The sequence below is a fragment of the Oncorhynchus masou genome, chromosome 12 (assembly GCF_036934945.1).
Source record: "Oncorhynchus masou masou isolate Uvic2021 chromosome 12, UVic_Omas_1.1, whole genome shotgun sequence".
In the NCBI taxonomy this organism is placed as follows: Eukaryota; Metazoa; Chordata; class Actinopteri; order Salmoniformes; family Salmonidae; genus Oncorhynchus; species Oncorhynchus masou.
This window is the reverse complement of record NC_088223.1, coordinates 30261310-30283137: the sequence shown is the minus strand read 5'-3', so window position 1 is coordinate 30283137 and position 21828 is coordinate 30261310. Positions and strand designations below refer to the sequence as shown.

General features: G+C 49.5%; 1 protein-coding gene across 1 annotated transcript in view; it reads right to left on the bottom strand.

Moving 5' to 3' along the window:
* Positions 1 to 21828, bottom strand: part of LOC135549063 (protein FAM135B-like) — a 63567-nt gene that overhangs the window by 17011 nt on the left and 24728 nt on the right. Inside the window, exons 4-7 of the mRNA XM_064979129.1 lie at positions 14103 to 14241; positions 11570 to 11640; positions 9946 to 10119; positions 9518 to 9650 (exon numbers count right to left, since the gene is read on the bottom strand). Coding sequence (XP_064835201.1) covers positions 9518 to 9650; positions 9946 to 10119; positions 11570 to 11640; positions 14103 to 14241 — 517 coding nt within the window. The remainder of the gene's footprint in view (positions 1 to 9517; positions 9651 to 9945; positions 10120 to 11569; positions 11641 to 14102; positions 14242 to 21828) is intronic.

Sequence of the window (21828 nt, the reverse complement as noted above, 5' to 3'; positions counted from 1 at the left end):
CCTGGCTAAATGCAGTGCTTATTAAAGCTCCCTGTTGGAGGCTCTGTGTAAAACCCAGAAACAGGGGGGGCCGAGCCTAGGGTGTGTGTGTGTGTGTGTGTGTGTGTGTGTGTAACCAAGGAACAAGGGAGACAAATAGAGAGGGGACAAGCCCAACTCTCATTAAGATTTACTGCCTAGTCTGTGACGTCGGCCCTCAGGGCCGAAGGGCTGGATTAGGGTGTGTGTATGAGACACATGTTTGTGTGACCAACAGGTTTCCAATCACAGTAGTGTCCTACCATACAGGAAATTACCTACGCTGGATAAGACACATCGTAATGATCTAATGAAAAATAGCTTCTCTGCTTGATGTACACAACCATATAGTTATCACTCACACCTGCACACACAACTCATACAAACACACACACACACACCTCAAATACACACCCTCACACACCTCCAGAAGCGAGAGACACGTGAGTGGTGGCTGTGGTTGATGTATCAATCCAGCTAAGCACTTTCTCTGGCTTCCCACGGCTCTCACCCCACTTAATGAGCCTTTACACCTGTAGAAACCATCACTGGTGTATACTATTATTCTTAGTCTTCTTCTCCAGAGGCAGATGAACCCTTGTTTCTCCTCCAGACAGCAGGCTACAGTAGCTCGGCCTGTCTCAGTGTCCTGCCAGCCTCGGGCAGTGTCCCAAATGAAACCCTATTCTCTACAAAATGCACTACTTTTGACCAGCATTATACAGGGAATAAGGTTATTTGGGACGTGTCCTGCGAGACTAGTCTGGCCATGTGGGTTAATGAGACATTAATAGTACTCATCATGTGGGGGACTAAAACTGTCTCTAATACTTCTAGAGGGACCTGGCTGATGACCTGGCCTTACAAAGAGAGAGAGAGAGAGAGAGAGAGAGAGAGAGAGACAGAGAGAGAGAGACAGAGAGAGAGAGAAATAAAGAAAGAGAGAAAGTGTGAGAGAGAGACAGAGAGAGAGAGAGAGAGAGAGAGAGAAATGGAGTGTCACGACTTCCGCCAAAGTTGGCTCCTCTCCTTGTTCGGACGGCGTTCGGCGGTCGACATCACCAGCTTTCTAGCCATCGCCGCTCCATTTCTCATATATCCATTTGTCTTGTCATGTTTTCATACACACCTGGTTTTCATTTCCCCAATCAACCTCCTTGTATTTAACCCTCTGTTTCCCATCATGTTTTGTGTGTAATTGTTTTCATGTCAAGTGATGTTCGTTAAGCGCTTTACTTCATTATTCCGTTTTTTTAGCGTGTTTGTTTTGTTGTACTCCCTGTTTGGAACTCTAATAAAGTGTGCTTTATTTATCATACAGCACCTGACTTCGCCTTCATACACATCTTGACAGAATTACACACCGATTGAATGGAGCACGTCCAAGAACATTCGGCCATGCTACATCATCTTGGTGCCATGATGGATTGCGTTGTCCAGACCATGGACCACTGGGAAAGACAGGAGGTCTCTCCAGTGCCTCGACCAGCACAACCGGGGTTGTCTCTACCCGTTCCATCCGGAGAGAATTCCTGCGGGATGCGTCTCTCCCTTCCCAGAGAGTATGATGGAACGGCAGCAGAGTGCCAGGGATTCTTGTTACAACTGGACCTCTACCTGGCCACTGTGCACCCAGCTCCCTCAGGAGGGGAGAGAGTGTCCACTCTCATCTCCTGTCTCACAGGAAGAACGCTGGAGTGGGCAAATGCCGTTTGGAGAGAAGGAGACACGGCTCCAGACCACTTTGAGGATTTCACCCGTCACTTCAGGGCCATCTTCGACCATCCACCTGAGGGCAGAACGGCAGGGGAGAGGCTCTTCCATTTGAGGCATGGGACAGAGCCCTCATCGACCACTACAGATGCAGCCTACGAGAGGACGTCCGACGTGAGCTGGCCTGCAGGGATGCCACCATTACATTTGACCAACTGGTGGATTTGTCCATCCGGTTGGATAACCTGCTGGTCAACCGCAGACGTCCAGAGGGGCCTCTGTCGGTTCCATCATCCAGCAACCCTGCTCCGGTGCCCATGGAGTTAGGAGGTGCAGGGCATAGGGAGACGGGAGGAGGAGCCATCATGTGCGCCATCTGTGGCCGCAGAGGTCACACTGCCGGTCGGTGCCGTGTTGGTTCCTCTGGGAGTCGAGGCAACTGGCAGGGCACTCTGGCGTCACCTCAGGTGAGTTTGCACCACACTCATCCAGAGTCCTCTGTTGATCAACTGTTTGTGCCTGTTTGTCTCCCTGAGGAGTTTTCCCCACATTCCCAGCATAAGGCGCTGGTCGATTCAAACACAGCTGGGAATTTTATCGACAGAGCATTAGCCATTAGGTTAGGGATCCCCATTGTTCATATAGTTAGACCCTTCCCGGTACACGCTCTAGATAGTCGACCATTAGGGTCCGGGCTAATCAGGGAGGCCACCATCTCCTTGGCCATGGTTATGCAGCGGAGTCATGAGGAGAAAATCAGTCTCTTTCTCATTGACTCACCTGCATTTCCTGTGGTACTATGCCTTCCCTGGTTGGCTCTTGTAATGGTCTGAGTGTAGTGGGTGAGGAGTCAGGCGCAGGAAGCAGAGAGTTCAGGGGAGTGCTATTTTAATGCACAAAGAAACGGAGAACATAAGCCAACCCCACGAAAACACAGGGCGTAATGAACAAACAAACGCCCCAAACAGGGGGACTTAAACTACACACTGTGGCCCAAGCTTTTGGCAGGGCACGCGGAGGGGCAGGTTTCGGGTCGAGAGCCAGACCCTGTCCCCCGGTACAAACACGGGGGCCTCACTGCGGTGGCGTTCAGCACTCCTTTTCTGCCGTCCACTAGCCTGTTGAAGGCATTCCTGGATGGCCCTCCAGGTCTCTTTGGAGTGCTGCACCCATTCCTCCACCGCAGGAGCCTCGGTCTGGCTCGGAGGCCACGGTGCCAGGACCGGCTGGTACCCCAACACACACTGAAAGGGGGGCACATTAGTAGAGGAGTGGCATAGTGAGTTCTGGGCCATTTCAGCCCAGGGGATGTATCTCGCCCACTCCCCTGGCCGGTCCTGGCAGTACGACCGCAGAAACCTACCCACCTCCTGGTTTACTCTCTCCACCTGCCCATTACTTTCGGGGTGATAACCGGAGGTCAGGCTGAGCGAGACCCCCAGACGCTCCATGAACGCCCTCCATACTCGGGACGTGAACTGGGGGCCCCGATCAGAAACGATGTCCTCCGGCACCCCGTAGTGCCGGAAGACGTGTGTGAATAATGCCTTCGCAGTCTGTAGGGCTGTAGGGATACTGAGCAATGGGAGGAGACGGCAGGACTTACAGAACCGATCCACAATCACCAGAACCGTGGTGTTGCCCTGAGACGGGGGAAGGTCGGTCAGGAAATCTACGGATAAATGTGACCATGGCCGTTGTGGAACGGGGAGGGGTTGTAACTTGCCTCTAGGAAGGTGCCTAGGAGCCTTACTCTGGGCGCATACCGAACAGGAGGAGACATAAACCTTAACGTCCCTAGCCAAGGTAGGCCACCAATACCTCCCCCGAAGGCTCCCCACTGTCCTCCTCACCCCAGGGTGACCCGAGGAGGGTAGGACGTGAGCCCACCGAATCAGTTGGTCCCGAACACCAAGCGGCACGTACCTCCGCCCCGCCGGACACTGAGGAGGCGCGGGTTCAGCCCGTAACGCCCGCTCGATGTCCGAGTCCACCTCCCATACCACCGGTGCCATCAGCTTTGAGGCCGGAAGGATAGGAGTAGGTTCGGTGGACCTATCCTCTGTGTCGTAAAGGCAGGACAGTGCATCCGCCTTCACGTTCTGGGAGCCCGGTCTATACGATAAAGTGAACCGGAATCGGGTGAAAAATATGGCCCATCTTGCCTGACGCGGGTTCAGTCTCCTAGCTGCCCGAATATACTCCAGATTTTGTGTGGTCGGTCCAGATGAGAAAGGGGTGCTTAGCCCCCTCAAGCCAGTGTCTCCACACCTTCAGAGCTCTGACCACCGCTAACAACTCCCGGTCCCCCACATCATAGTTACACTCCGCTGGGCTGAGCTTCCTCGAGAAGAAAGCGCAGGGGCGGAGTTTTGGTGGCATAGCACGGCACCCACCCCAGCCTCGGACGCATCCACCTCCACTATGAATGCTAGAGAGGGGTCTGGATGCGCCAACACGGGTGCATCCGTGAACAGCGCCTTCAACTTGTTGAAAGCTCTGTCCGCCTCTGCTGACCACCGCAACCGCACCGGGCCCCCCTTCAGCAATGAGGTAATTGGAACCGCTACCTGGCCAAAACCCCGGATAAACCTCCGGTAGTAGTTGACAAAACCCAAAAACCGCTGCACCTCTTTTACCGTGGTCGGAGTCGGCCAATTACGCATGGCCTTACTGCGGTCACCCTCCATCTCCACCCCCGAGGTGGAAATGCGATAACCCAGAAAGGAGACGGCTCGTTTGGAGAACACACACTTCTTAGCCTTGACGTATAGGTCATGCTCCAGCAGTCTACCAAGCACCTTGCGTACCAGAGACACATGCGCGGTGTGAGTGGCTGAATAGATCAGAATGTCATCGATATAAACAACCACTCCTTGCCCGTGCAAGTCCCTGAGAATATCGTCTACAAAGGATTGAAAAACGTCTGGAGCATTTTTTAACCCATACGGCATGACACAGTACTCATAGTGGCCTGATGTGGTACTAAATACGGTTTTCCACTCGTCTCCCTTCCGAATACGCACCAGGCTATACGCGCTCCTGAGATCCAATTTTGTGAAGAACTGCGCTCCCTGAAAGGATTCCACTGCCGTAGCAATGAGAGGTAGTGGGTAGCTAAACCCCACTGTGATGGCATTTAGACCTCTATAATCAATACACGGACGCAAACCTCCCTCCTTTTACTTCACAAAAAAGAAACTCGAGGAGACGGGTGAAATGGAGGACCGAATGTACCCCTGTCCCAGAGACTGTGATATATGTCTCCATAGCCAACGTCTCCTCTTGGGACAATGGGTACACGTGACTCTTGGGAAGCGCAGCGTTTACCTGGAGATCTATCGCACAATCCCTTCCCAGTCGATGTGGTGGTAATTTAGTCGCCTTCTTTTTACTAAAAGCAATTGCCAAATCGGCATACTCGGGGGGGAATGCACACTGTGGGACCCTGGTCTGGACTTTCCACCGAGGTGGCACCGACGGAAACTCCCAGACACCTTCCAGAACACTCCTCTGACCACCCCTGGAGAACCCCCTGTCTCCACAAAATTTTAGGATTGTGCCGGGCCAGCCAGGGAATCCCGAGCACCATTGGAAACGCAGGCGAATCAATAATATAGAGACTGATACGCTCCCCCTGATTCCCCTGCGTTACCATGTCCAGTGGAACCGTGGTCTCCCTGACCACCCCTGACCCTAATGGCCGGCTATCTAGGGAGTGCACGGGAAAGGGAGAATCTATCGGCACAAGTGGAACACCTAATTTAATAGCGAGTCCGCGATCCATAAAGTTCCCAGCTGCGCCTGAATCGACTAGCGCCCTATGCTGGGAAGAGGGGGAAAAAATTAAGAAAAAAAATCAAGACAAACATGTGACCAACAGAGGGTTCTGGGTGAGTTTGGTGCTGACTCACCTAGGGTGATCGAGAAATGTTCCACCTGCCATCTCGACTCCCAGACGGAGATCCCCAGCACCGATCGGCCGTGTGTCCTCTCCGACCACAGCTGGTGCAGAGGGAGCCTACTCCTCCGGTACCCCTCGGCAAAGCCCCTCCCAACTCCATCGGTACGGGAGTGGAGGTGCTGGGTGGTGGAACACACAGGACCCTCTCCGAACGCCCGCGGCAGCCAGCAGATTGTCCAGTCAGATGGACATGTCAATTCGCTCATCCAGGGAAAGAGCGGTGTCCCGACACGCTAGCTCCCTACGGACGTCATCCCGGAGACTAAACCGGTAGTGGTCGATAAGGGCCCTGTCGTTCCACCCGGATCCTGCTGCCAAGGTACGGAACTCCAACGCGTAATCCTGGGCGCTCCTCCTCTCCTGCCAGAGATGGAATAGTCGTTCTCCCGCCGCTCGGCCATCAGTGGGGTGGTCAAACACGGCGCGGAAGCGGCGAGAAAACTCGGGGTAGTGCTCCTTAGCTGAGTTTGGGCCATTCCAAACTGCGTTTGCCCACTCCAGAGCACGATCCGTGAGATGAGATGAGGACACTCACCCTCTCCGCTCCCGAGGGAGTGGGTCTGACGGTGGCCAGGTACAGTTCTAGCTGGAGTAAGAACCCCTGGCACCCTGCTGCCGCTCCATCATAGACCCTTGGGAGGTTAAGACGGAGGGTGCTGGAGTCGGGAGATGGGGAGTCCTGAGGAGGGGGGCGAAGGTGGAGAGAGGAGACCGCTTCTCTCCCATCGGACCATTCTCTCCATCACCAGATCCATAGCCGTTCCGATCCGATGGAGAACGGTGGTGTGAGAACCCTCTCTTCCATCGATGGGAGGGGAGTGGCTGTTGCTCCTGCTGACTCCATTCCTCAGGGTACGGGATTCTGTAACGGTCTGAGTGTAGTGGGTGAGGAGTCAGGCGCAGGAAGCAGAGAGTTCAGGGGAGTGCTATTTTAATGAACAAAGAAACGGCGAACCTAAGCCAACCCCACGAAAACACAGGGCGTAATGAACAAACAAACGACCCAAACAGGGGACCACGAAATGGGAAAACACGAAACCCATAGACGTGCACACAAGTACACCAAACAGACGGTCACAATAATTAATCCCGCACAAGGAACCAGGCAGGCCGGCTGACTAATAAAGCCTCACTACTATATTACCTAACTCAAAACAGGTGCACTCAATAAACACATAAGGAGGGGGAGGAATTAATCAGTGGCAACTAGTAGGCCGGCGACGACGACCGCCGAGCGCCACCCGAACGGGAAGGGGAGTGTCCTTCGGTCGGAGTCGTGACAGCTCTGCATAACCCCACTATTTCCTGGCAACAGAGGGCTCTCACGGGTTGGTTGCGAGAGAGCTCAGGAAGTGTGTAGGGGTTTCTGTTGGTGCCCATACGGTGGAAAGTCCAGATCAGGTCTCCACCATGCACATCCCCCAGAATATGCCGATTTGGCTCTTACCTTCTGTAAAAAGAAGGACGGAGGTTTACGCCTGTGCAATGACTATCGAGGTCTCAATCAAATCACGGTAGGGTACAGTTACCGGCGACCTCTTATCGCTACGGCGATTGAGTCAATGTATGGGGCGCACTTCTTCACGAAACTGGGTCTCAGGAGTGCGTATAACCCGGTGCGTATCCGGGAGGGAGACGAGTGGAAGACAGTGTTCAGTACCACCACAGGGTATTATGAGTACCTTGTCATGCCGTACGGGTTGAAGAATACTCCATCGGTTTTCCAATCCTCTGTAGACGAGATTTTCAGGGTGTAGTGGTGTATATCGATGACATTCTGATTTACTCCGCTACACGCACCGAGCATGTCCCTGGTGCGCAAGGTACTTGGACGACTGTTGGAGCATGACCTGTATGTCAAGGCTGAGAAATGCCTGTTCTTTCAACAGGTCGTCTCCTTCCTAGGGTATCGCATTTCCACATCAGGGGTGGAGATGGAGAGTGACCACATTTCAGCCATCCGTAATTGGGTGCCTGAGGATGTAGTGTCTGATCGGGGTACCCAGTTCACGTCGAAAGGGCATTAATGGAGGGCGTTAATGGAACGTCTGGGGGTCTCGATCAGCCTTACCTCAGAGTAACGGGCAGGTAGAGAGAGTCATCATCTTGGTGATGAGTAATGGGCAGATAGAGAGAGAGTCAACCAGGATGTGGGCAGGTTTCTGCGGTCCTATTGCCAGGACCGGCCGGGGGAGTGGGCAGCGTTCATGCCCTGGGCCGAGATGGCACAGAACTTGCTTCGCCACTCCTCCACTAACCTCTCCCCCTTTCAGTGTGTGTTGGGGTACCAGCCAGTTCTGGCACCATGGCATCAGGGTCAGACTGACACTCCTGCGGTGTACGACTGGTTTAAGCTCGCGGAGGAGACATGGGAGGCCGTTCGTGTCCATCTCCAGTGAGCCGCGCGTCGTCAGAAAACCAGCGTGGACTGTCACCGCAGTGAGACCCCTGTGTTCGCACCGGGGGACCGGGTCTGGCTCTAGACCCGGAACATGCCCCTCCGCCTACCCTGCCGGAAGCTGGGTCCAAAGTGTTTGGGGCCATTTAAAGTCCTGAGGATGGTGAACGTGGTATGTTACAGATTACAACTTCCCTCTTATTATCGTATTAACCCCTCGTTCCATGTGTCTCTCTTCAGGCCGGTGGTGGATGGTCCGGCTCAGGAATCTGAGGTGTGGGAGGTCCTTCCGCCCCCTTTGGACATCGAGGGGGCCCCGGCGTACATCCTTCGTTCCATCCTGGATTCGAGGCATCGGGTGGGGGGCCTTCAGTACCTCGTGGAGTGGGAGGGGTACGGACCAGAGGAGAGGTGCTGGGTTCCGGTTGCAGATGTTTTGGGTCCTGAACTCCTGCGGGAGTTTCAGCGTCGCCGCTGGAGCCGCATGTCAAGGGGGGGTACTCTCCTTGTTCGACTCCTCTCCTTGTTCGACTCCTCTCCTTGTTCGACTCCTCTCCTTGTTCGTTCGGCGGTCGACATCACCAGCTTTCTAGCCATCGCCGCTCCATTTCTCATATATCCATTTGTCTTGTCTTGTTTTCATACACACCTGGTTTTCATTTCCTGATCAATCTACTTGTATTTAACCCTCTGTTTCCCATCATGTTTTGTGTGTAATAGTTTTCATGTCTAGTGATGTTCGTTTAGCGCTTTACTTTAGGGTCCTGTGTGGCTCAGTCGGTAGAGCATGGTGCTTGCAACTCCAAGCGTCGTGGGTTCGCTTCCCGCTAGGGCCACCCATATGTAAAAGTAGTGGCCCCAGCCGACTTGTAAGTCGCTTTGGACAAAAGCGTCTGCTAAATGGGATATATTATTTATTATATTACTTCCGTTTTTTGAGTGTGTTTGTTTTGTTGTGCTCCCGGTTTGGAACTATAATATAATGTGCTTTATTTATCATACTCTGCTCTCCTGCAACTGACTTCGCCTTCATACACATCTTGACATGGAAAGAAAGTGTGAGAGTGAGAGAGAAAGAAAGAATTCAATAGAGCGAGAGAGAGAGAGCGAGAGAGGGTCACGCTAACTGACCCATACACAGGTGATCATGTTTACCTGTGTAGCCACTGCACACAAAAACATACAGAACACACAGAGAGAGAGAGAGAGAGAGAGAGCTTTGATTCAGATATTCTGTCTCCTGATTCTCTCATCTTCAGTGTGAACTCTGTGGGCTGCTTTCCCAAATTCAGATTGCCCTCTGGAATCCTTTAAAGTCAAAGACTAGGCTTGTTTGGGTTGATCAACTACTGTCCTCTGTAAAGTGTATTGAGAGACCTTGTAATCATACACTTACAATGTACTTTGACTTGATTTGACCGTACCTCTGTAATGACAGGTTTGCAGTATCCAGCCCCAAACATCAGGTTCTCCATTGATACCCCCATGGCTGACACGTCAGTACCGTTCTCTGGAGAGCCCTTTCCCAACCAGGAACCCTTCCCTGTACGGGCAAAACTATGGAGAGAGAGAGAGAGAGAAGATCAGTTAGTCATTATGTAATCAATAGAGCTCTCAGAGTAATAGTTAATCAGGGTAATGGATGGCTGAACATTCACGTTAAGATATTGGCAGCTGGATTTACCACCGAAGTGTTAAGAAAACTATTTATTCAAGTAGCAGGCCAGTGGATGCCCTCTCAGAGCAGGTTGCCAAACTAAACCCATTCTAACAGGAGAGGAGCTACGTGGTGTGACAGCTAAGTAGTGAGCACCAGCGTGACATGTTGGCGGTAAAGCACGCGTACACACACCTGATGAGAGGTTGATGCAAGGCCACCAAGGATGCGTGTATGGAAACAGAGATGACGGACAGGTGGAAGTAGTCGAACATGACAGGTACATGGTGGTGGAGACCTCTCCTGGGGTGGAAGTGGAGACCCAGGGTTCTACTGCTGATGACTGGGACTGTCACGATGTCCCCTAACCTAGAGACAACACAGTTAGTATCTAACCCAGCCTGAGGACAACAACAGTGGCAGGTCATATTAGAACATTATTCAGTCACAGCATCAGACATGTGCCAAGGACAGTGGATGCCAGTTTAAAATGCATTGCGCAACATTGCCAACTTTTACCTGCTTAAAGGACATCACGTTGTGGGTTATTTAACTGCTATTATCCAGCTAGGACAATAGTCGATTCAAAAAAGCATCCAAGTATGGTGAAAAACGAATTTCCCTCTGGGGCAATAAAGTTGAAAGTTGAAATTGGTCATGTTCTACACACACTAACACTGGGGGGCTCCAAATAGTATCAGTTCTGAGCAGCAACATCCGAGAAGTTGCAAGGACTCCAAATGGGATGTTTAATGAGCCATCCAGGAGCCATTACAAATCATCTATCTGTGGCCCACAGTACCTACTGAGCACAAACACACAGAGGTCATGCAGATCCAACACTAACTCATCTTTTACACACACACACACACACACACACACACACACACACACACACACACACACACACACACACACACACACACACACACACACACACAATTTGTGCACACACATGCAAGTCCGCACAGAGACGTGATATAGTAGTGTTTTTAATGGACTATTGTTTTTTTCTTGACTATGCATTCTGTCAGTCTATTAGAGCCAGAGGCTTTTCACTGGCAGGACATCATTAAGACCTGGAACTCAGCACTACTAACTGAGGACCTCTCAAAACTGAGGAGAGAGGGAGAGAGAGATGGGGAGGGAGGGATTATAGGAAGAGAGACAGCGAGACGGGGAGGGAGGGAGGATAGGAAGAGAGACAGCGAGACGGGGAGGGAGGGAGGATAGGAAGAGAGACGGGGAGGGAGGGAGGATAGCAAGAGAGACGGGGAGGGAGGGAGGATAGGAAGAGAGACGGGGAGGGAGGGAGGATAGGAAGAGAGACGGGGAGGGAGGGAGGATAGGAAGAGAGATGGGGAGGGAGGATAGGAAGAGAGATGGGGTGGGAGGGAGGATAGGAAGAGAGACGGGGAGGGAGGATAGGAAGAGAGACAGAGATAGGGAGGGAGGGAAGATAGGAAGAGAGACAGAGATGGGGTGGGGTGGGAGGATAGGAAGAGAGACAGAGCGATGGGGAAGGAGGGAGGATAGGAAGAGAGACAGAGATGGGGTGGGAGGATAGGAAGAGAGACAGAGCAATGGGGAGGGAGGGAGGATAGGAAGAGAGACAGAGCGATGGGGAGGGAGGATAGGAAGAGAGACAGAGCGATGGGGAGGGAGGGAGGATAGGAAGAGAGACAGAGCGATGGGGAGGGAGGGAGGATAGGAAGAGAGACAGAGAGATGGGGTGGGAAGATAGGAAGAGAGACAGAGCGATGGGGAGAAAGAGAAAGTGCCAGAGAAAAGAAAATATGTAACCGAGTGTGTAACATACTGTTCCTCGTTGTCTGTGAAGTGAAGGTCCAGCTTCAACTGAAAGTCCACTTCACTCAGAGCCTCTTCCACCTGTGAGAACAGAAACAGTCACAATATCAACAATACTGGATCAACCTCAATTTGACAAATCTTCAATAAAAAAACATATTTGGGTAATAAAACATCCATATCAGTGTAACAATATTATTGTGAGACAATATTACAGTATCTTCTGCCTTACACACACACACACACACACACACACACACACACACACACACACACACACACACACACACACACACACACACACACACAGCTCTGTGTAGTAGAACAAACAGCACTGTCAAATCCTATTGACATTCTGATTGATTAAACACACGCTCTGGGGAAATTGAGTTCTATTTTTGTCCTTCTTATCAGAGTCTGAGGGAGGAAGAGGGAAGGGGAGAGAGAGAGAGAGAGACAGCGAGAGAGAGAGAAACAGCGAGAGAGAGACAGCGAGAGAGAGAGACAGCGAGAGAGAGAGAGAGACAGCGAGAGAGAGAGAGACAGCGAGAGAGAGCGAGAGAGAGCGAGAGAGAGCGAGAGAGAGAGAGAGCAGAGAGAGAGCAAAAGAAGAGGGAAGGCGAGAGAGAGAGAGAGACAGCGAGTGAGACAGCGAGAGAGAGAGAGAGACAGTGAGAGAGAGAGACAAAGAGAGAGGGAGAGAGAGACAAAGAGAGAGGGAGAGACAGAGAGACAGAGAGAGAGAGAGAAAGAGAGAGAGACAGAGACAGAGACAGAGACAGAGAGAGAGAGAGAGAGAGAGAGAGAGAGAAAGAAAGAGAGAGAGAGACAGAGACAGAGAGAGAGAGAAAGAGACAGAGGGAGAGCGAGAGAGAGAGAGACAGAGACAGAGAGAGAGAGAAAGAGACAGAGGGAGAGAGAGAAAGAGAGAGACAGGGAGATGGTGGGGAAGAGAGAGGAGGAGAGGGGGAAGATAGGAATGGGAGGGAAGGAGAGAGAGGGGCTAGAGAGGTAGAGAGAGAGGTTAGGGGGGAGAGAGAGGGAAATGGAGAAAGTGAGAGGGATAGATAGAGAAATAAAAGGAGTTAACCTCTGGAAGAAGAGGGGATGGCTGAAATCTGATCGACCCTTCCAGCCCACAGCCTCTATCTCTCTCTCTTTCTCACCTTCACATAAATAATGTGTCATGCATTTAATGAAAAATTCTAAATTTAGAAGACTTGCCAGGTAGGTAGCCGACTTTAAATAAATAAATTAGGAGAGCTGACCTGTCATGTACCCAACAAGCTGAAGATGAATCTGATGAAACCAGGATTCCTGTTTAACTCTGTAGGTTAGGTTGTAGGTTCCTGTATATACAGTTGAAGTCGGAAGCTTACATACACTTAGGTTGGAGTCATTAAATCTTGTTTTTCAACCACTCCACATCTACCTTGTGCATGACACAAGTAATCACGTAATCAGAATTCCAGTGGGTCAGAAGTTTACATAAACTAAGTTGACTGTGCCTTTAAACAGCTTGGAAAATTCCAAAAATGATGTCTTAGCTTTAGAAGCTTCTGATAGGCTAATTGGCATCACTGGAGTCAATTGGAGGTGTACCTGTGGATGTATTTCAAAGCCTCCCTTCAAACTCAGTTTCTCTTTACTTAACATCATGGGGAAATCAAAAGAAATGAGCCAAGACCTCAGAAAAAAATTTGTAGACCTCCACAAGTTTGGTTCATCCTTGGGAGCAATTTCCAAATGCCTGAAGGTACCACATTCATCTGTATAAACACCATGGGACCATGCAGCTGTCATACCGCTCAGGGAGGAGACGTGTTCTGTCTCCTAGAGATGAATGTACTTTGGTGCGAAAAGTGCAAATCAATCCCAGAACAACAGCAAAAGACCTTGTGAAGATGCTGGAGGAAACAGGTACAAATGTATCTATACCCATAGTAAAACGAGTCCTATAATCGACATAACCTGAAAGGCCGCTCAGCAAGGAAGAAGCCACTGCTCCAAAACTGCCATAAAAAAAGCCAGACTGCGGTTTGCAACTGCACATGGGGACAAAGATTGTACTTTTTGGAAATGTCCTCTGGTCTGATGAAACAAAAATAGAACTGTTTGGCCAAAATGACCATTATGTTTGGAGGAAAAAGGGAGAGCCTTGCAAGCCGAAGAACACCATCCCAACCGTGAAGCACGGGGCAGCATCATATTGTGGGGGTGCTTTGGCGAAGGTGTATTATGAAATTATGAAAGTGATAGGTGAGTTTTTTCACTATCTAAACATTAAATGACAGACATGTATTTGTTTAAAATCTATCACTTGGTTTGATCATGTTTTTTTGCTAAATGTTACATATCCGCCTCACTCTCAGAGAAATAAGTAGTTCTGCTAGGTTTTACACAGTCAAATGTAACAAATAACTTCATTTTTAATAAAGAACTGTACAAATTATACATTTGTAACATCAATTGGTTGATATAGCATTTAGGAAATAAGCTCTTTAAGTGGTTAAATTGACCTTGTGTGTGTGTGTGTGACTCACCCTCTCCCCATCGAGAAGTAGGTGGACCTTGAAGAGCATGCGGTCATCGACGTTGACCTCTTCGTTTCGGTAGAGGATCTGGAAGATCCGGCTGAACACCGTAGTGTCCTCATGGACCCCATCATGGACCCCCGCAGAACTGAAACTACAGTCACCTAGGTGGGAGAGAGCAGCTGCAGTATCATCATCATCATCATCACCACCAGTGCTGCTGCTGACTATCCGCAAACTACGTGCTGCGTGCAGGGCCCGTGGCAGCTAGGGGGCCCCGACCAAAATATAATCACTTGTCTGTCTATTTTTTGGAAGTCAGTTGGGCTCTCAACCAATTATTGACAGTTAGAATAGTAGAATACACAAGGTGCAATTTAGACATTTGGTCGTGCATCAGCAGTTTCTCTGGTTATGTCAGTCATTGACAGTCACTCAATTTGCCCATGTCAGCTAACATTTTATAGATAGCTGCAAAGACTAACTTATCTAGCTATCTAAACCTTGTAGTAATCATGGCTGAATTACTGACCAGGCAAGCAAGGTATGTGTGTAACAGCTGTTGGTGGAATAAGGTGAGGACCAAAGTGCAGATTTGTACGTGTTCATCTTTTTTTATTTGAACTGAACACTGAATAACAAAACAACAAAGAGAATGACTGAAACAGTTCTGTCTGGTGCAGACACAAAAACAGAAAACAACTACCCACAAAACCCAGGTGGGAAAATGGCTACCTAAGTATGGTTCTCAATCAGAGACAACGATAGACAGCTGCCTCTGATTGAGAACCACAGCAGGCCAACAACAAAGAAATCCTAAACATAGTAAATGAACATCGAATGCCGATCCTAGTCACACCCTGACCTAACCACAATAGAGAATAAAAGCCTCTCTATGGCCAGGGCGTGACAGTACCCCCCCAAAGGTGCGGACTCCGGCCGCAAAACCTGATTCTAAAGGGGAGGGTCCGGGTGGACCTTCTTTACGGACTGGGGACCCTTGCAGGTGGGGAGACTCTGGCCGCGCCGGACAGGCGGGGAGACTCTGGGCCGCGCCGGACAGGCGGGGAGACTCTGGGCCGCGCCGGACAGGCGGGGAGACTCTGGGCCGCGCCGGACAGGCGGGGAGACTCTGGGCCGCGCCGGACAGGCGGGGAGACTCTGGGCCGCGCCGGACAGGCGGGGAGACTCTGGGCCGCGCCGGACAGGCGGGGAGACTCTGGGCCGCGCCGGACAGGCGGGGGAGAATCCGGCCGCGCCGGACAGGCGGGGGAGACCTACTGGAGGCCTGGTCCGTGGAGGAGGCACAGGATAGACCGGGCCGTGGAGGCGTACTGGAGGTCTCAAACTAAGGGCCTGCACAACCCGTCCTGGCTGGATGGTGACTTTAGCCCGGCACATGCGGGGCGCAGGCACAGGACGCACTGGGCTGTGCAGACACACTGGAGACACAGTGCGCAGAGCCAACGCAGGATATCCTGGCCCGAGGAGACGCACTGGAGGTCTGGAGAGTAGGTCTGGCACCTTTCGTCCTGGCTGGATCCTCACCCTAGCCCAGCAGATGCGGTCTGGCACCATCCGTCCTGGCTGGATCCTCACCCTAACCCGGCAGATGCGGTCTGGAGAGCAGGTCTGGCACCATCCGTCCTGGCTGGATCCTCACCCTAGCCCGGCAGATGCGGTCTGGAGAGCAGGTCTGGCACCATCCGTCCTGGCTGGATCCTCACCCTAGCCCGGCAGATGCGGCCTGGAGAGCAGGTCTGGCACCATCCGTCCTGGCTGGATCCTCATCCTAGCCCGGCAGATGCGGGGAGCTGGAATGTAGCGCACCGGGCTCTGAGCACGTATTGGAGATCTGTAGCGCCAAGCTGGCACAGGACGTTCAGGGCTGGGGAGGCGCACAGGAGGCCTGGTGCGTGGGGCTGGCACAGTCTTCACCAGATGGCTAGCACGCACCTCAGGACGAGTATGGAGAGCTGACTCAGGTGACATTAAATCGCGGATGTTGTGCCTCATGCACCAAAACAGCAGCTCTCTCATTGCTCTCTCCTCCAATCTCCCCATCAACTCCTTCACAGTTTCGGCTTCGCTTCCTTCGCTCACCTCCAATTTCACCCCATAGCCCAGGGCCTGACCAGTCCCATGATCGCCACAGTAAAAGCACGGGGATTTGGCTCAGGTCTCCAACCTGACTCTGTCACACTCCACGTTTCCCTCCAAAAAAAATGTTTGTGGGCTGCCTCTCGGGCTTCCTTGCCAGTCATGTTCCCTCAAATCGCTGGTTCCCTTTTCCTGCTGCCTCCGCTCTCCTGGCTGCCTCCACCTGTTCTCATGGGAGGCGATCCCTTCCAGCCAGGATCTCCTCCCATGTGTAGGATCCCTTGCCGTCCAGTATGTCCTCCCATGTCCATTCCTCCTTTTTACCACTCTGCTTGGTCCGTTGGTGGTGGGTAGTTCTGTAACGGCTGTTGGTGGAAGAAGGTGAGGACCAAGGTGCAGCGTGTTCATCTTTTTTATTTGAACTGAACAACAAAACAACAAAGAGAATGACCGAAACTGTTCTGTCTGGTGCAGACACAAAAACAGAAAACAACTACCCACAAAACCCAGGTGGGAAAATGGCTACCTAAGTATGGTTCTCAATCAGAGACAACGATAGACAGCTGACTCTGATTGAGAACCACACCCGGCCAAACAACAAAGAAATCCAAAACATAGAAAATGAACATAGAATGCCCACCCTAGTCACTCCCTGGCCTAACCAAAATAGAGAATAAAAGCCTCTCTATGGCCAGGACGTGACAACGTGCCTGGTCACATTGATTTTGCTAGTCACTCTCACTCAGATATCATATGAACTTGGTATAGGTCATGGCAAAATGTGTAGAATTGCAGGAAATTATATTTTAAACTTCAAAATTGTATCCACCCAATGATTAAATGTGTACAATGGCAGAGAGTTAGCTTTAAAACTGCCCAATTTTCTCTCAGCCCATGGCAAAATTAGTACTTTGCATGAAATTGCATGAAATGTGTTGTTAAACTGCAAACTGCTCTCTTGGCCCCATGGCAAAGAGTGTAGATTTGCAGGAAATGAACTTAAATGTTTTGCCAGCGAGGTGGTTATGCCCCCCAACCAGATCTTGCTTAGGGATCCAAAAGGCTAGAGGCGGCCCTGATCATCATCATACATGACAAACACATCACCATTCCCATCACTGTCATTTCATGTCCTCCACATAATTGAGGCTCAGAAGCAGTGGATTATATACAATCTGACATTTCTCTAGGTATAAAAATAAATGATTTTTCCAGTAACTCTCTATATAGTCAGTGGTGTTTTCTGCTTGCTTCTGTAGAGTAGATGTGAGACAGCAGCTGTCTGCAGCTGGCTGCTGGAGGCGCAGCTGTGATAGACCTTTGTGAAGGAAGCACCCCACTGAGGTGCTCTCCTTTTATCTACCTCTGTGATATAGAGGTAGATATGAACTCTATGCCCCAACCCCCTCTCTCTTTCTCTCCCTCTGTTTCTCTGTCTCTTCTCTCTGTTCTCCCCTTCTCTCCCTCTCTCAGCAGCCCTCTCCAGAAAGAACAGTCGCTTCAACCAGCATGAGTGTCAGATTGTGTACTAAATTTAGTGAAAGGCAGTGTGGCTGTTGTGTGATGGCAGCATGATGTGCTACAGCTAGTGGAAATATGCTCATTTCATTCCAAACCAATCCTAGCCTATTACAGATGAAGAGTCGGTTTGTCAACAAAGTTGTAATGAGGGTGAATGCTCAGTACTCCAGGCTCATCTAAAAACATGGCATCTCTAGTTCTGCTCTACAGGGAGGGGACAGAGGGAGACAGTGAGCAGAACTGGCAAGGCACTAAAGAGGCTTCACTGTGATTTAAAGGGATGCAATTAGTTATGAGTAATACGAGTACAGATATACAGTATGTTTGCAACCAAATAATGAATATTCTATAGCATTACAAAGGAGATACTTCACCCACTGTGCCACTGTGCACATACAATCATTATCTTTCTCTCTCTCTTTCTCTCTCTCTCTCTCTCTTTCTCTCAATTCAATTTCAATTCAATTTAGGTGCTTTACTGGCAAGGGAAACATTTGTTAACATTGCCAAAGCAAGTGAAGTAGATAATAAACAAAAGTGAAATAAACAATAAAAATGAATGGTAAGCATTACACTCACAAAAGTTCCAAAAGATTAAAGACATTTCCAACGTCATATTATGTGCAAATAGTTAAGGTACAAAAGGGAAAATAAATAAACACAAATATGGGTTGTATTTACAATGGTGTTTGTTCTTCACTGGTTGCCCTTTTCTTGTGGCAACAGGTCACAAATCTTGCTGCTGTGATGAATACTGTGGTATTTCTCCTAATAGATATGGGAGTTTAGAAAAATTGGGTGTGTTTAAAAAGAAATGTGGGTCTGTGTAATCTAAGGGAATTATGTGTCTCTAATATAGTCATACATTTAGCAGGAGGTTAGGAAGTGCAGCACAGTTTCCAACTCATTTTGTGGGCAGTGAGCACATAGCCTGTCTTCTCCTGCAAGCCAGGTCGGCCTACGGCGGCCTCTCTCAATAGCAAGGCTATGCTCACTGAGTCTGTACATAGTCAAAGCTTTCCTTAAGTTTGGGTCAGTTACAGTGGTCAGGTATTCTGCCACTGTGTACTCTCTGTTAAGGGCCAAATAGCATTCTTGTTTGCTCAGTTTTTTTGTTAATTCTTTCCAATGTGTCAAGTAATTATCTTTTTGCTTTCTCATGATTTGGTTGGGTCTAATAGTGTTGCTGTCCTGGGGCTCTGTGGGGTCTTTTTGTGTTTGTGAACATAGCCCCTCGACCAGCTTGCTTAGGGGACTCTTTTCCAGGTTCATCTCTCTGTAGGTGATGGCTTTGTTATGGAAGATTTGGGAATTGCTTCCTTTTACGTGGTTGTAAAATTTAACAGCTCTTGTCTGGATTTGGATAATTAGCGGGTATCAGCCTAATTCTGCTCTGCTTGCATTATTTGGTGTTTTACAATGTACACTGAGGGTATATTTGCAGAATTCTGCATGCAGAGTCTCAATTTGGTGTTTGTCCCACTTTGTGAATTCCTGGTTGGTGAGCAAACCCCAGACCTCACAATCATGAAGGGCAATGGGTTCTATAACTGATTCAAGTATTTTTAGCCAGATCCTAATTGGTATGTGGAATTTTATGTTCCTTTTGAAGGCCCTTCTTGCCTTGTCTCTCAGATCGTTCGCAGCTTTGTGGAAGTTACCTGTGGCGCTGATGTTTAGGCCGAGGTATGTATAGTTTTTTGTGTGCTCAAGGGCAACAGTGTCTAGATGGAATTTATATTTGTGGTCATGGCAACTGGACGTTTTTTGGAACACCATCATTTTGGTCTTACTGAGATTTACTGTCAGGGCCCAGATCTGGCAGAATCTGTGCAGAAGATCTAGGTGCTGCTGTAGGCCCTCCTTGGTTGGGGACAGAAGCACCAGATCATCAGCAAACAGTAGACATTTGACTTCAGATTCTTGTAGGGTGAGTCCGGGTGCTGCAGACTGTTCTAGTGCCCTCGCCAATTCGTTGATATATATGTTAAAGAGTGTGGGGCTTAAACTGCATCCCTGTCTCACCCCACGCCCCTGTGGAAAGAAACGTGTGTTTTTTGTCAATTGTAACCGCACACTTGTTGTTTGTGTACACTGATTTAATAATGTTGTATGTTGTCCTGTTCACTCTCTCTCTTTTTCTCTCTGTCCATCTCACGTTCCTCTCTCTCTCTCTGATATTCTCTTACTGTTTGCGTGACACAATACCTTTAGAGTTAAGCTACAGTAAGGAGGCAGCAGAACAGTAAACGCTAAACTAATTCATACAACACCATCCTGATTTAACAAACCACAATGTCTTTCTATATGAATTACAGTCATTAAATGGCTGGGATTCAGAAGCGAGACAATCCTTCACACCTTGTCTGAAGGGCACCAGACAATTGAAATGTCAAGCACACAACACTTTAATCTCCCACAGTACGGTGGGTGGATTATTTCCCAAGTCTCTGTGGTTGATAAATGTCTTTCTCCTGGCTGGCCAGAGCGGAGCTTATCATTGGCTGGTGAATTTATGGTTGGTAGCCCTGTCTGTCCTGTCTGTCTTTAAGGCATATAGCTGTAATACGTGACCTTGTAGAGGAGGAGTGCAGGAGAGGGGGGGGGGGGGGGGGCTCTGGCTAAGCCCTCCAATTAGAATATGGAAATATAATGTTACTGTATGGTGCATTGCTGCAATGTAGCTAGCGACGTTCACTGTGTACAGATATTATGGCACTGCTGCACTTTGTGTGCAGGCAATCCTGAGGTCTAGGCTATGTGAATATTCTGCACTACAGCAAATTATTTGTAGATGTTATCGTATGGCAGTGCAGAGATAATCAGTACAAACTATTAATGCTGAATGTGCACATACACTATATATACAAAAGTATGTGGACACCCTTTCAAATTAGTGGATTTAGCTATTTCAGCCACAACCGTTGCTGACAGGTGTATACAATTGAGCACACCACCATGCAATCTACATAGACAAACATTGGCAGTAGACTGGCCTTACTGAAGAGCACAGTGACTTTCAACATGGCATTCTATGACAGTGCCACCTTTCCAACAAGTCAGTTCATCAAATTTCTGCCCTGCTAGAGCTTCCCCGGTCAACTGTAAGTGATGATATTGTGAAGTGGAAACGTCTAGGAGCAACAACGGCTCAGCCGTGAAGTGGTAGGCCACACAAGCTCACAGAATAAGACCGCCGAGTGCTGAAGCACGTAGCACGTAAAAATGGTCCTCGGTTGCAACACTCACAACCCAGTTCCAATCTTTCTCTGGAAGCAACGTCAGCACAAGAACTGTTCGTTGGGAGTTCAAATGAGTGGATTTGGCTATTTCAGCCACAACCGTTGCTGACAGGTATATAAAATTGAGCACACTGCCATGCAATCTCCATAGACACACATTGGCAGTAGACTGGCACTACAAATGCATAGTGCCAACTGTAAAGTTTGGTGGAGGAGGACTAATGGTCTGGGGTTGATTTTCATGGTCCCCACTAGGCCACTTAGATCCAGTGAAGATAAATCTTAACGCTACAGCATACAATTATATTCTAGACAATTCTGTGCTTCCAACTTTGTGGCAACAGTTTGGGGAATGCCCTTTCCTGTTTCAGCATGGTGTACAAAGCGAGGTCCATAAAGAAATGGTTTGTCAAGACCGGTGTGGAAGAACTTGAGAGCCCTGACCTCAACCCCATCAAACAGCTTTGGGATGAATTGGAACGTCGACTGCGAGCCAGGCCAAATCAGCCAACATCAGTGCCCGACCTCACTAATGCTCTCGTGGCTGAATGGAAGCAAGTCCCCGCAGCAATGTTCCAACATCTAGTGGGAAGCCTTCCCAAAGGAGTGGAGGCTGTTATAGCAGCAAAGGGGGGACCAACTCCATGCCCAACTTATTGCCCATGATTTTGTAATTAAATGTTGTCCATTTACTTTTGGTCATGTAGTATATTATGGACAATAAACAAAACATTATGAGACTACAGTACAGGACAATGACAGTGTGTCAGCCCGGTCTACTGGAACAGTCTCGCGTACCTAGTCAACACAATTGTAGTTGTGATGCAACACAAAGGGAGAAATTACATCATGCACATAAGCTAGACTGATTT